General features: G+C 34.7%; 2 protein-coding genes across 3 annotated transcripts in view; one reads left to right on the forward strand and one right to left on the reverse strand.

Annotated features, from left to right (window-relative positions):
• LOC150103530 (hepatocyte nuclear factor 4-gamma-like) overlaps positions 1-7,463 on the forward strand; it is an 80,663-nt gene extending 73,200 nt beyond the window's left edge. For both annotated transcript variants that reach the window (XM_090398269.1, XM_090398271.1), the window contains 2 exons: positions 338-580; positions 2,301-7,463. In XM_090398269.1, the coding sequence (XP_090254395.1) occupies positions 338-580; positions 2,301-2,518 (461 nt within the window). In that variant the 3' untranslated portion in view covers positions 2,519-7,463. The remainder of the gene's footprint in view (positions 1-337; positions 581-2,300) is intronic.
• A 1,031-nt stretch (positions 7,464-8,494) lies between these two features.
• Positions 8,495-15,702, reverse strand: LOC150103531 (hepatic sodium/bile acid cotransporter-like). The gene is made up of 3 exons (XM_090398267.1): positions 14,857-15,702; positions 14,595-14,766; positions 8,495-9,470 (listed from the first exon to the last, which is right to left on the reverse strand). The coding sequence occupies exons 1-3, from the start codon at positions 15,649-15,651 to the stop codon at positions 8,818-8,820; spliced, it is 1,620 nt and encodes a 539-aa protein (XP_090254393.1). The 5' UTR covers positions 15,652-15,702; the 3' UTR covers positions 8,495-8,817.

Raw genomic sequence — 15,702 nt, forward strand, 5'->3', positions numbered from 1 at the left:
ACTGGCGCGCTCCTGCCAAAAAAGGAGATTTAAACCTGCCATCTGGTTCGTGTCAGCTAAAATTTGTCGTAATAAAAGGCATGCTCTCATACTGGATTACTTTCTGGTATTAATAATATTGCAAGAATTGGTAAATAGAATTCGCTAAGTTTTGGCATCATTGTTAGTCACGTGTCGTTAGGCACGTGATACATATGTGATGAAATGATTCTCTGATTAATGAACACAGTCTTCTTTTATTGTAACTCATTGCTGTTTCATTGACTTTGTATACTGTTTGACATATTTTTATTCAGTCTTATCACATTTTTTCTCAACTTACTCCTTTATTTTGTAGATGCCAAAGGCTTGAACGACTCTCAAAAGATCAAATTTCTCCGCTTTCAAGTCCAGACATGTCTTGAAGATTACATCAATGATAGACAGTACGATTCAAGAGGGAGATTTGGCGAAATCCTACTCATGCTTCCTGCTCTGCAAAGTATTACTTGGCAGATGATAGAACAAATTCAGCTGGCAAAATTAATCGGAATGGCAAAAATAGACAACTTACTGCAAGAGATGCTACTAGGTGGCGAAGGTAACACTTTCTCATGAAAAATAAAAGTAATCATCGTTTGTCTTTAACATTTCGAGTACAGCAGACAAGTGCCTTTTATTTCATATCCCAAAACTAACTGATATATTGTTTTGTAGAGCATAAGGTCGATTTTGTTGCATTTTAGGGGGTTCAAAATGAATTTCCAGGAGATAAGCAGAGATACTTATATTAGTTGTATGTTCGAATATTATCTCCAGATAGTTCTCTGTCAGTTATTGAGCATTGATTTTTAAGAAATTACCACTGGAAAAAAAAAACCTAGATAAAAAAAATCATACGGTACGCGATCCCAACACGAAGTGCAGTTAAAAGAACCACGGGATTTTTTGTAAGTGTTTTCATCTGAAGGTGGATTTGTCGATCTCATACAGAATGTCTAGCGTACCCACTCTCTAACCAACGGGTCGCGGGATAGGCATGGATATTTATTATTGTCTTTAGGTGGGAGATGAATTTCATCGGCTGATGTGAAACAAACACCCCTCTTATTGGAGGTTGGAGGCCTGAAGTGGCGTGAAAAAGTTCCACGTTCGGTGTCTGCAGCAGGATTTCTGGACTATGTAAAAATAAATAAAAAAATTACAAAAATGGGGGGGGGTTAGTCCACTCGCGGTACAAATGTACACTATAGGTTTACTAATAACCTTTCGTGGGTGGGAGGAGCATAAAAATACGGAAGTAGCAGGTTTTTTCCTCCCTGAAATACTAATCTTTTTCGTCCAGCATACAGACACATCGACCAGAGAACTCACGCAATTTACAAACAAAAAATACTATTAGTTGGCGAAAGATGGTGTTCTGAGTTGATGGTGGTTAGTGCCACTGTGCGTTGTGCAGTTGGATGATTAAGAAGGGGAGTCGAGCGACCTCCCGCAATGAGTCCTTGGAGGTGACAAGAAATCATAATGATAGTAATAACAATGTTTAGCATTAGCCGCGAAAGTGATTTTTCATTCCGATGTGCCTTGAAGTTGATCTCCCTGCCATTCTTTAATACAGAAGTAAACACATTTATAAAATTTGTTTACTATATAAAATAATAAAACTTTAAGATGACTAAAATGCTATTTTCTTATCTCTTGTCCAAAAACAGGACAAGATTTACCCCTCTTATCTTCAGTGGTCATGTCTAGATTCTCAGGTGACAATAAATATCTTTTATAGGATCAACGTTATCTCCATAGATTTCGAATTTTCCGTCCAAGCATTATTTTCATTTCCTGCATGTTTAACTTAGTTCAAATCCCAAATGTTATCATTAAGATTCGATTATTATCTTTAGATTGCTGTCTTAGCGTAATAATCTCGTATATTTAGGTTCATAAATCCACCTCTATAAGAAGAATTCGTTGGCGTTTAGCAAAGATGTTCGTTATAATTGGCTACGACTTTATTAATTTCTGTAATTTCATCAAAATCGTAAAAATAGGAGACATATTCAATCAAAGGAGAAAGAGCCCTGCCCCACAGGATTTTTCGAAGTATTCAAAAATCAGCTCCCTATGTGTTTTCATCTTGAAATGCCTTCCTCCCACTAACTATGCGTTTTGCATCTTTTCTTATATGATTGACATAAAAATAAAAATACCTTCTGATATTTCTTTTGTTATAATCTTTATTCATGTACTTCTTTTTACTTTATTTTTAGAGAATTGTGAATTAAATTTATTTCAAAACTCTTTTTTTTTTTTCCTTTTAGGTGTACCCTTGGAGACTTCAACATCCCCATTAGTGCCAACGGTTTCCACAACAGTGATTTCTCCAACCGAGGAACAACTCAATGGACAAAGTCCTGATTCATTACTCAATGGCCACCAAGAGACTCCTATTCCTTCTCCAACGGACAATTATAGATTGTTGACACTTCCATCGCATTCGTTTAAAAGAGAAATCATTGATTCAGACAGTAGTTATTAATCTTTAATGACAAACATCGAGTTATGCACAGAAGATAGGATATCCAAAGAGATTATTATGGATTATAAGTTTCATTTCTCTCCCACAATATCCTCATTGGAAGATTGGAAGCAAGTTACAATAGTTATTCAAAGCCGGGTTTAATCTATCTTCATTCTTTCTGTCTTCTAATTGGAATAATCAAATGTTCAGTTACAGAAGCATTCACAATATTTTTATTATTTTTGCGTGATATCCGAGGAAACTTTGATCAACATGAAAGAATTCTTATCATTACAATATTTTGTTTACGCAAGTGTCAGATGTTTCTTGATCTTTAGATCAAAAATTTAAGTTCATAGAGGATTCATTTAGTATACAACTTCTGATCTTCTACCTTCTTTATAACTCTTAAAGGAACCAGGTAATTTAGCTGCTTTCCATGGTGAAATAACTATTACTGACAGGTCATATGCTCTATGGCTCGAAATTTGGGTTCATACTGGATGTAAGGAACATTCACAACAATTTTCAAATAAAGGGTCAGCCAATTTCATGCACAGGTGGCAGACAACGTAATCATGTGCTGCCTACTCCATTACAGTTTATCAGACTGGAAATTCCATCTTTTAAGTTTTTGTTTCAGAAGACAGCATGCAATGAAGTCGTATGGAAGAGGTCCATTGCCGCAATGGAACTTTTCATTCCATTTGGAGAATATTTTTCATCACTGTTTATGCAAAGGGGACATTGCATTGTAATGTGGAACGTTTCCCCCAAGCGAATTTCTTTAGATTTTTCTGTACGTAAACGTTCAATATTATCCCACAGCATCGATGGAAACTGAAAGCTATCTTAAAATCCACTTTGTTGACGATAACAAAACAACATATTTGAGTCTGGACTTTGTGCCTATAAGGAAGGCATTAATTACAGCAGATTACAAATATCATTCCACAAGATATTTGTCAAATGGATTATGTTTATGGGGAAGTGAGCAATGTGTCAATGAAATCCAGATTGCTCCACTTTTATAGCTTGAAAGAATATCATTTCCAAGTATACATTTATACAAAGGTGGAGTAGGTGGTGCCCAGTTAAGAAGTAGTGTCCATCTCAAGGAATTCTTCCATTTATGCGTACACACACACACACACACACACAAACGCATTTGTGTGTGTGTGTGTGTGTGTGTGTGTGTGTGTGTGTGTGTGTGTGTGTGTGTGTGTGTGTGTGTGTGTGTGTGTGTGTGTGTGTGTGTGTGTGTGTGTGTGTCACCTAATTGTTCTGCTGGATTGGTTTCGATTTGTTGGATGTCAATCTCAGTTAACATTTTTTGGGAGAAACTGATAGGGCTATAGTAATTCTAATCCTTTATTCTTCAGATGGGATACTCGTAGAGTGTTTCTGGAATCAATGCCTTGACAATGGTCCATCTGACTATTAGGTGGATATCTTATAAACTGGTCACTCGAAGTATATTAATTGGTGCGTTTTGAAGTAGAGTTTACTGAACAAAATAAAGAAAGGAGAAGAACTCAGCTTTGAATATATGATAATGTTTTAATTATATAGAACCACTGATCTAGCAGAACTATCAATTGTTTTCCGAGAATAGCACGTCATGGGCTCCGCAAGCATTATATCGAATCTTCCCTCCAGATATAAGCATATGGTTGAGAAAGATATGAGACTTTTCGTGTGTTATTAAGTCAACAGAGAAAGTTATTTATTTAAAATTTGAAAACATCAGTGCATTATACTTAAAGTATTACCATCAATGCATTATAGTTAAAAATATGCGCATTGTAATACAAATATTCATTATAGTCTCCACTAAATATGCCACATAATTATATGTAATGACAAATGTTGAATTCTAAACCTATATATCTGTGCAGTTCTGTGGTGACACTTCTGCTGCCATTAGTATACCAGTTACCATAAGAAAGACCGTCGTAAGGTTCCATTCTGGTGACCGACTAGGTCTTTCAGCTGGTTTCAAAATTGCTATAGAACTCTCACTGTTTCAGACAGTAATGCCAGTTAGGGTTTAGGAACATGAGATGGAGGGAGTTGTCTGCTTTACTCTCTCCAACGGATTCTTCGTGTTATCGGCAGCTTTCTCGAGTAGTTAACCACCGTGATGATCAGTTGCTGGAGACTGGCTTCCTGCCGATTTCCAAAAAAGTTATTAGGACTAAAATAGTTTCGTCTAATCTTTTTTTGGGAGTAAATGGGTGTGTTATAGAATATTTTCTTGTTGCTGTTTTATAATTCTAAACAAATTTTAGCACAAAATTGATTTCTTGACTAATATTCTTCACTTTAACATCAGGAAGGAATCTTGCTCTTTTTTTATTTTTAGAGTTTAAAATTTACAATTAAAGAAAACCTTTGACGTAAAGAAACAGTAGTCCTTCTAATGTACTAAAGTGCAAGCAGGCTATTACACTTCCTGTTATGTCTTTATATATAACCTGAATTGTTTGCTATGTGAAGAATGAAATGGTGTGAACGGACAAACACATGGACATTTGTGCAATACGTTTTAGTCGTTATCCCGTCAGCCTTACGTTTTTTCACATTAGAATAAAGAAACATTCAACTAAGAGATATAATGTTTGAAATTCAAAGGAAAAAAAAAAACATTTAAATCTCATTATTCAACTATTGCTCTGATAGAATTAAAAAAACGTGTTAAGATCTGTCATCCCCATTCAAACCAGTAGAGCTGGTTTATCAACTCTAAGACCTTTACGTTAATTACGAAAATACTTTTATTTATCTAAACTATTTGAAATTTTAATATGAACAGTTAATTTAATGACCAGGTAGTATATATTTGCCATCATATATCAATGTGTCTGAGTTATTTGCTTTCATCTCGTTAACATACTATCTATTATCTGGTAGTTTAGCTTCAGAAAAAGACGCCTAAACTGTATTTCGTATATCTGGGGTTTGTGAACATTATTAGTTTTAAATACTCTTGTTTATAGGATGAACTGTGCAAATCTTAGTACCAACCTACCTCATTTATAAATTATTATCTACCTCAGCTGTTTAATAGATTTGATTGCATATGTGTAATGGTGGTAAATATATTCACAGTTGTGTCTGGTTCCATTGTCTTACTCCTTGAGTTATACTTTTTATGTATGAGTACTTCAATTGAAATTATCTACTTATCTGTTTGCAGATATGACGGTTAAAACGGTAATGAAATGTTGTGGCAGTATGGTGATATTTAGGTTATGTATGTGCTTCATCATCCTGCATGAGACCCGCATTAATGATTGGAGACCTAAAGTGGTTGAAAAAAAATTCAATATTTGATTTCTAGAGCGAACGTTTTGGATTATCAATCCAATTGCCTACCTAACTTACGATGTTCATGTACTATAGGTTTACCACCTCTTATAGATTTTCTTTGGAACATAATATTGTTTTATATATATATATATATATATATATATATATATACTTTGTTTTCCCGTCACAGATGACAATTTCCTAGATCTCAACTTTTTCCTTACAATTATAACATCATTTAAGGGCTATCTATATATCTGAAATGTCAATTAATTTTTTGTGGTCGCTATCATCTTTTAAAATTCACTTGCTGTTGTTCATTACTAGTAATTTACTCATTCATATTTCATCTTAATTGCTCTTAGAAATATAGTGTGTTATAATCCTATCTGGAAGTCCTTTACAACTTTTATTGGCTAATTAGATGTCAGGATATTTATTATTATTTTTTATTATTTAAAATCAGTGTGAATAAATGTGTTCACAGCTCAAATGAAGTTTTGTAAATTGCGTTTTAATAGATAAAGAAAGCTCAAATTAATTTTCATAATGTGGAATATTCATGAAGCTTATTAGCGTAATTTGTTCGTATAATCTGTGATAAAAAATACAGCCCTGTTTTATTTCCCTAAAGCATTTATAGCAATAGATCCAGCTAAAAAAAGTAAATTTGGTTTGTTTAGTCTCAGGTATTATGAATCGCAAATAACATTTTGACAATCAATAAACGCATCGCTGACTACTACACAAACCAGATTTAATATCCCATGTTCTCTTTGGATTGTTCTAACTTTTCTGCTTTATTTGTCCGATAAACATTGATTGTTAAACAAGCATTTGTAGGTAAATTTGTCATATTGACAAATACTCAATTATTATATTTCTAAAAAAATAAATAATACACGAAACAGATCTTGAAATACAGCTGTTTTAATTGTATATACTTTATATTTGAGATCCTACAATATTCTATGAATATATCCACTGAAGGAAATCAATTTTCATTTCAATTTTCATTAATAAAAGAAAATGACAGATTTTCGAAGTTTGTGGTTTTTATTATTATTATTATTTTCGTTGAAGTTTGTTATTACTTATCACTAGGTGGCGTAGTTATCACTATTCTTTTACTTAACACTGCGTTTATGAAGCTGTGTATATTCATAAAATAACGAAAGATCTCAAATGAAAACATACGCTATTTATTCCGATTGAGGTTGCTGCCCTTATAGGAATATTTTCTGTCGTTCATGTTTGTAGCATTTATTAGAATGTCTTGTTATGTGTTTATATGTAAATAACCAGCTAAATACGACAATATAATCAATGTATGATTGTTATTATTATTATCACAAAATGCCTGCAGTTGTTTTTCTAATGTAATATCCGAATGTTCCTGTAGATGGCAGTGCATTCAGTAATCTCCAATATCTCGATGAATTAGGTAGTGAATTTTTTATGATATTATAAGATATTTAAAAAATACATAACGCGAATTATTTTTTTATTAAACATTCTGGTATTTTGTTATCAGTTTACTAATTCTAGTGGTGATTTCCTTTTGTTATGGAGGTAATCTCTACTAATAATAAATTAAGGCCACATTGGCTTTTTTATGTATCAAAGAAATAAAGCTATTTTATTACTATAAGTATTGTATTGCCTTTTACTTTTCCATTTCTTTTTAGTATTCTTTTTACATAACATTCATGATAAAGTTTTGTAACATAATATAACAAAATCACAGGGTTATGATTAGACGCTGGGAATAAAAAAAAAATAATAAAAAAGAAAAAAAAAACTACAATTCTATATACTTTGTAGCCAAGAAAAAATTTTAAATATTAAAGCCGTCTCTTTTTGGTGGTCCTGCTTTTGCTGTTCTAGATAGTGTTGAGAGTCAAATAACTGTCCAAATCTATGGGACTGGAAATACGGCGGATGCTTTACGCTGAACCATTTCATACTTTCTCTCATGCCAATTATATTTGCAACAAATATCTTCTATTATAGTAATACTAAATAATGAATTTTAATGAATTTCGGATTCAATACTAAGGAGATATGGAATTGGGAGAAAAAGTATAAATAAATAAAATAAATAATTTTCACGAATAAATTAATAATAAAAAAAAAACAGATAAAAGATAAAAAAAAAAGTGGTTCTCGGACCTCAAGAAGTTCAAGCACAGATTAAAAAACAAAATCCTTTGCAATAAATCATATCGTATCTTCCCAATCTAATTAATATATCTTCAGAAATATTTGAAAGAAGCTAGAGAAGTATTAACAGATTGATGTTTTTACAAATTCGCAACCTTATCTTTAATATCAAAACTAACCTTTTCAGTTGTAGTCCTTTCTATTATTAAAATAACACAAATATTAATTCACTAATACTGTATTAAGTTAATGAAATAATATTTACATCACCATCATTGCGTCAATATTATTATTAAATGTTACATTATAATCATAATTTATATTATTATCATCATAATTAAATGGTCATTGTTTGCATGTAAATTGCAAAAATGTTATAGATGTATGTCATACAGTGAGCGGCCATTGACAAACCAACCATCAGATGTCGCTAAGTACGGTTAGTACAAAGTTCCTCCAATAGGTGCATAATGCAACACGACTGGGATGTGTGATATTTACATTTCCACATGAGCTAAATCTTATCATTTTGGATTTATTATTCTGCAAACCAGGAAATTCAAATGGAATTCACAATGGTAAAGCAACTATTTTCATCCATATGTAATTAATTATAATAAATGTGTAATTAATAAGCATTTAAATACATAATAAAACTTAGCTGTTCAGTTACAATAGTTTTAGTTTCTTGTTTACTTCACAATAATCCAAATAACAGAAAATTCTGTTGTTTGAATTAGAAAAACTTCTAGAATTATTAGTGACGTAGATGGATACTTATTCATAAAAAATATTTCTCCACTGTCATCGGCATAAAAACAGTCTGTACTGTTATGAGCTTCTTATAAGTCTGTTATAACTTGAATGATGCAATCCTCCTTCGGAGCTTTATTCTCAATATTTTCAGCCACTGGTAGCATCTTTTCTTCTTCCTTAAATTTCGAGTTCTCTTTATTTCCTTTCCTGAGTTGTTTATCGAGATAATTACCTCCGAGTAAACACCAAAGAGGACCCACAGTTAAAACGAATTGTAGAACCAATGGAACAGTAGCCAGATCAGCTACCGGTTCAGGCACAGATGTTTTCAATAAAAGAAATGCAATCCCAGCATTTTGTAGCGCTGTTTCTATGGAAACAGCGACTACTTTGGATCTCGGCAAACAAGCCACTGCAGCTGACAACGCACCAAAAGCATACCCTCCCCAAGCAACTGCTGCTGTGGCACATAACAGCTGCCACGTGAACAGCTGGAATACAAAGGAATAACAATAAACGCCGATGGTGAAGACCAGCAACAAGCAAGTGATGATTAACGTGCGCAAGACTCGACGAGATCTTTCCACCCATTCTGGACGATACCTTTGAATCAAGAGACCAACACAAAGAGGTGAGGTTAAGAGGAGCAGCGTTGACACAAGAGTAGTGAAGGAAATCGCAAATCTTTCTTCAGGGAGAATTGTTTGGCCCAGAAGGAGTATCCATAGCGGTATTGTAACTGAAATGAAAGAAAAAAATAATAATAATACATTAGTGAAAAACGAAATATAAACAATAAAAAAAACCTAGTTTAGCTTTATTAGAAGAAAAATAGTTCTTTTTCTTTCTCTCTTTTACCTCGGGTGTTGAGAGTTTCCATTTCTTACGACAGAAACCGTTATACGAGGATAAGGTGGTTAGCCCTATGCCTGCCGGTTTATCCTGTCTGTAGAAGCGTTATATTCTCAAGGCCGGTTTTCCTGGTTGTGGGAGGAAAACCCCCCAGATAAACTGGGGAGAAAAACTCTGCAGTCCACGCCCAAGACCGGATAACTTGGCTATGTCTGAGAAAGATCCTTAAACTCACGTCAGCGACTGGAATCTAACCCAGGACAAGCCTTTCCCAAGCATATGGTTGCGCAGCGCATAGCCACTTATGAAGTATTTATAATCAGATTCAACAGCCAAGTATTCAAATTCCTGGATAAATAGACTGTCCTGGAATAACGGTATCATTGCAATATATACAAAAAAATGTTTTTGCCGGTATTATTCCACATGAAAGTACAAAATGGAAAAGAATCATTTTTATTCATCAATCTACTAGTTTCGTGAAGATTCTACATCTTCAATAGAAATACGTTAATAAACTAAAAAAAAGTTGTAACTGGTAACGTACATAACGAAATATTTGAAAACAGGAATAGCGATGGAAAGCGCGTATCTGTGACGAAGTTGTTTGCTGGTTCCTGGTCTGCTACGAACTACTGGTAATCGCATGAGTGTCGTGTTGGATTCCAGAAGACCAGACCTGAGGCAAAATCATATCTTGTTTTGAGTGGCATTGCTGAAGATGTTTGATTATTTCAGCTAATTCCTTAAATGCCATTGAGAAACAAAAGCATTTTGGTTTGCTGCCCAAATTTGTGATGTTTGCTTTCGTTTTTATGTGCTGCCAGTCCTCGTTTGTGTTTCCTTTCGCTCTGTACGTCTTTGGTGTGTTCTGATTGGCGTCTTTCTCACGACATGTTTTTCTGTCGGGAGAAACATACTTGTTCTTCATCACCACCCTACCACCTCTTAAAACATCCAGTGCGTCTACAAGATCAAACTATACCAGTGTATATAAGGGACAATCACTGTTTCTTCGAAGTCTTGTTTTTCAATGACTGTCTGGGATGTTGAAGGAAGTTACAATAGAATATTAGTCTGCAAAATTCTACGTCAACCTCCTAGACAGTAGACGAAAAAGGTCTAGGGAGTAACTAAAAGAGAACCTTTTTCTCTAACCAACTAGAATCAGAAAAGTTATCCTAGCTAGCAACCATAACATTTTCAAAAAAAAAAAAAAAAATCTGCTAACGCCTTTTGATTCCCGTGTCGGGAGTAGGCGCGGCCGTTTAACCCTATCTAACTTTTGGAGACTGAGTGGGCAGTTCAATCTCCACTGGTACCCAATCAGAAACAGCTGGCCCAAGGCTGTCACTAATTAAGCGGCAAGCAGTGAAGAGAATGGCTCAACAAGTGCCGCTATCTCTTGGTCCCTAACCTTAACACACAATATATTTAATGGCTGAAATAGTGTGGGTTCTACAGTAGATTTTATTGAGTTTACGGGATGAAAAACCCGAGTTTCCGGGAGAAAAAGCCCGCTTGCCAGTGCCAGAGATCGACTAACTCGGGAACCAGTCGAAAAAAAGGCTTAGAAAAATTTCTTCTAGTCGCCGAATAGACTCGAAATCAACTCTTCCTTCGTGCGGCTAAGCCCAGTGGGGTGCAAGCCACATCCACTGAGCTACATTTTCATTCTATATTATAATCAAAAATTATTATAAAAGTTATAATATTCTTATAATAAAATTAAACAAATTATCCAAGTTAAGTGGATATTGAATCCAATATTATTTCAAAGCCGCATAGAGAGCTACGAGAGTTTCGTGCCGAATATAGAAACTATAAAAGTTTCGACGGATCCAAGAGTAAGCAATATTTTCATGACAGGGGAAACTCGTAGTAAAGGTGGAGCAAGATCCTATCACTATCCTTAGTATTTCCCATCATGTAAAACACATCTCCTAGCGGGCGTGTATGGTGTTATACATTATGGGTGAAGTCACTACCCAGATCGTTTTCGACCTTTTTGTGGTCTCGTCAGTGGGAGCCAGACCCAGATGTAAATATAAATACTCAGGTTGTAGTGATGCAGAACATATATACTTTACCACACGAGTTGCCAAAAAAAGGTGTCACATCAAAACGGTACCAAGAATTATTGAAATAAGAGAGCCAAAAGGCTTCACTTCGGCGATGAAAAATTATTCAAATTAAGTGGATATTGAATCCAACATTATTTCAGCTCGTATGGTAAAGTATAAAAGTTCTGCATCACTACAACTTGAGTATTTACATTTACATCTGGGTCTGGCTCCCATTGACGAGATCTCAAAAAAGGTCGAAACCGGTTCGGGTAGTCCCCCCCTATAATGTATAACATCATACATGCCCGCTAGGAGATGTGTTTTACATTATGGGAAATACTAAGGACAATGATCGAAGCTTGCTCCACCTTTAATACGAGTTTCCCCTGTTATGAAAGCTTTGCTTATGCGTGGATCCGCCGAAACTTTTATAGTTTCTATATTCGACACGAAACTCTCGTAGTTTCTCTGTTCGGCTTTGAAATAATGTTGGATTCAATATCCACTTAATTTGAATAATTGTGCCTTTTAGCTCTCTTCTTCAGTTAAACAAATTATATATTAAATATTAAATAAACAACATTTTATTTTTATGTCAATTAGATGACATTAGTTTTAATTATTAATAATTTTGTAATAAATAATGAATGCCAGCCTGGTTGGCAGCAAAGTGGTTAGCATATCCGCTCTCCAGCCAAAAGGCTACTGGTTTGAATCCTTCCTAGGAATGGATTTGTGATTGTCTGTGAAAATACTAGTGTGGTGGGCGGCAGGTGGCTTTGGTGATGATGCAGTTTGCTGTAGTTGGTGGATTGGGTTGAGCTGGAGAGTTGTGGAGTGAGTTTTCTCCCTCAGTGAGTGTTTGGACTCCTTGGAAGTGTCACATGGTAATAATAATAATTTCATAAAGATTAGTTTTAGCACATTAGTTAGTACTGGAGATGAATTAATGGATACATAACCATGTTCTAGAGAACGGAATATTTTTTCAAACTATTTGGGCCTCCAATAAGCGAGCGGTGATGGTCTCATACTGGGCAATGAAATTCGTCTATCGCTTAAAAAAAAAAACAAAAAAAAACACCCATGCCCACAATAGGATTCTAACTTCCAGCCTGTTGGCAAGATTGGAGCTACCAATCACCCTGCCAACTAGACTGGCTGCCAGTCTGGTTTAAGATATCCCCAGAGCAGGAGAAAACTTCTTAAGCTAAGTATTTGGAATTAATGTTATTACAATGCTGGATCCGCATCCGAAATAAACAACGAAGATATATGACGTGCATGTTTTTTATTCACCGGATTCTATTTTAAGTTAGGGTCGAACTGGGAAACTTAAAATATAATGAAACCGTTCTTTTTAGTCTGGATTTGCAAGCGTTGTGAAGGGAGAAAATATTTATTATGTTTAAAAACATCAAAAAAATTCAGTGAAGTCATACGATTTCAGATTCATTATTATTTTTAAAGGAATAAATAATCCCAATAACACTTTTTTGTTTCCAAAAATGGAGTAAACAGAACTTTTCTAACCCAAAATAACATTGCTTGTTCCATAATGGTGCACTGAAAAAAGATGTCATAAGATTCAATTGCAGTCGCCCACTACAACTTTCTCTAGGCTTTTATTCACTACGTACCCGAATTAGTCGCTCTTTGGCATAAGCTAATAGGTATTTTGTTCCCTGAAACTCTATTTTAAATTCCACAAGTCAGAAAAACTCGAAAGTTGAATTCATGCTATTTCAGAGAACAATGCACGTTAGTATTTGGAGTTACAAGATGGCGGTACCTGTCTGCCATATTCTCTCCCCGCAATGGAAAAAAGTATACTTTTAGTGTCGTTCCTAAAATTATTTAAATTACAAAAATGAATCAGAGAAACTTGCAACTTTCTTTTGAGAATAAATCATTTTTGAGATAATTTCTTTTTACTTAAAATCTTATTCTACATAGTTAATGCTGTCCTACATTTTGCACGAATATCTAAAAATACACATTATCGCAAATGGGCATCATAAATAAGAGGGGCTATAATGACAACCAGGACCAATTCTTTCATTCGTACAATGATAGCATGAAAAAGGACAGATTATGTCCTATCACTTAACGGGTATAATTCAGGCCAGAAAAGTACAGATATTTGAAATGCATGTAGAAAATTTGAGAATATATTCATGTCAGTGCTATTGGTGGGTGTTTCCATGGCCAACAAGGACCTTTTATGAACCCTGTATCATTAGCCATCTTTTATTCACTGCTGGATGGAAGTCTTTCCCAAACTCTTCCATTCGTTTCAATCTTGAGCCTTTCTATGCCACTAAGTTCCTGCCACCTCTTTAATTTCATCCTCCTACGTCTCTTTGGGCTTTCTATAGCTCTTTCCATCTCAAGGGTATACCATTCTGATATCAACTTTGTCCATTTTGAATTCTACTTCTCGCAATATGATCCGCCCAGTACCATTTGTAGTATCTTTTAATTGTTGTTATGATATCCCTTATTATAGTCTGAGCTATTGCACTTTCTATTTTGAATAATAAATCTGTTATAAGCCTGCATTGATGTATGGATCACAAAAAGAAGCATTAAAGTGAAAATATAAGGCCTAGCACTGAACTCTGATACACTCAAACCTTCCCCTAGAAATTCTCTGTTCCGTGAATGTTGTTTTTATACAGATGGCTGTCTCCTCCTTTTATCTTGCCTACACAGAACAGATGCATATACTTCGGTGATGTATGAAATTAGTAGAAGGCCAGATAAGAAACTGAACCATCAGGAGAAGGTTCAGAAATATGAATACGTATTATTGAGAAAATCCTTGAGATGGTTCTATCACATAAAAAGAAGACTTGACATTTATGTGAGGAATAAAGTAGACAAATAATATAAATATATATATTTTTTAAGGTTAAGTTAAACAATTAATCTAGTATACTTACTTAGGGCAGCTAGAGTACTAAAGAACGTCATAATTTCACTTAGTTCTAAATCTCCGTCGAATTTTAAGGTCCAAAAATTGCTCGCAGCTCCCCCTGATGAGCATCCTAGAATAAAGATTCCAAGCCTCCAGGTAAAAGGTTCCAAGAGTAAATAGCTGAAACCAAAGGACGCCTAAAAAGATTAATATTGCTTATTTTAAAAGACACAATAATTTAGTTAATTGAACAGATAACAAACTGGACAAATTAGAATGTCACTTACCAAAGGCATGTAGACGAACTGACTGAAGAAACCTACGATCGGGGCTAACGGCTGCTTGACTGCCTGCTTAATAACATCCCAACTCAACTGACATCCCATGGTCATATTTTCCAGCACCACTAAAGTCAGCACAATGCCAATAAAGACTTTTTGTTCCCAGGATACTAGTCGCATGACAGCAATAGAATATTGACCTTTTAGAAGTGGCCTGGTTCTTTTTTTCAGTCTATTCGCGCTTATTTTGACTTCCGAAAGATTAACAAACTGCCTCACTGAATTGTGCCTTTCACCCAATATCTGTTTCCCCTTTCGTAAAGATTCATTAGAGTTAACTTTATGATTTCGTTTTTGCCCTTCAGTCATAATCCATGATAACTTTGTGAATCCAAGTTTAAGTCCTCTAACAGTAAAGGAGAAGTTGGAACCGGATATTGCTTCCTGTACAGATAATTCCACAGTGGAAAAACCAGCTATTTTTGCAATAACTTCATCCTCTGATTGGACACTGAAAACGATATTCGACACTCGTTTTCTTAAAGTGTCTTCAGTTGTAGACTCCTTGTTAGTTCCTTGATTCAAACCATCTTCTTCTTCTTCAGGACACTGGACAATCACCAGTACATCAAGAATGTGATTTTCCATCACTTGAAAAACAAATGGTTTGAAATCAACTCGACAAGTGTTAACTGGCTCAATATAACAATGTCGTACGCCAGCTATTTTATGTTTTTTGCCTATAACCAATACAGCAAAAGTAGATAATAAAGCAAGACGCTGTAACACCCATAATGCCATGTTAGTCAACACAGTAAAAACAAATGAGCAAGGACCAAAGAGTGGGGTGTT

This window comes from Typopeltis vanoorti, chromosome 9, assembly GCF_054136105.1.
Source record: "Typopeltis vanoorti isolate ZY-2024b chromosome 9, IOZ_Tvanoo_1.0, whole genome shotgun sequence".
In the NCBI taxonomy this organism is placed as follows: domain Eukaryota; kingdom Metazoa; phylum Arthropoda; class Arachnida; order Uropygi; family Thelyphonidae; genus Typopeltis; species Typopeltis vanoorti.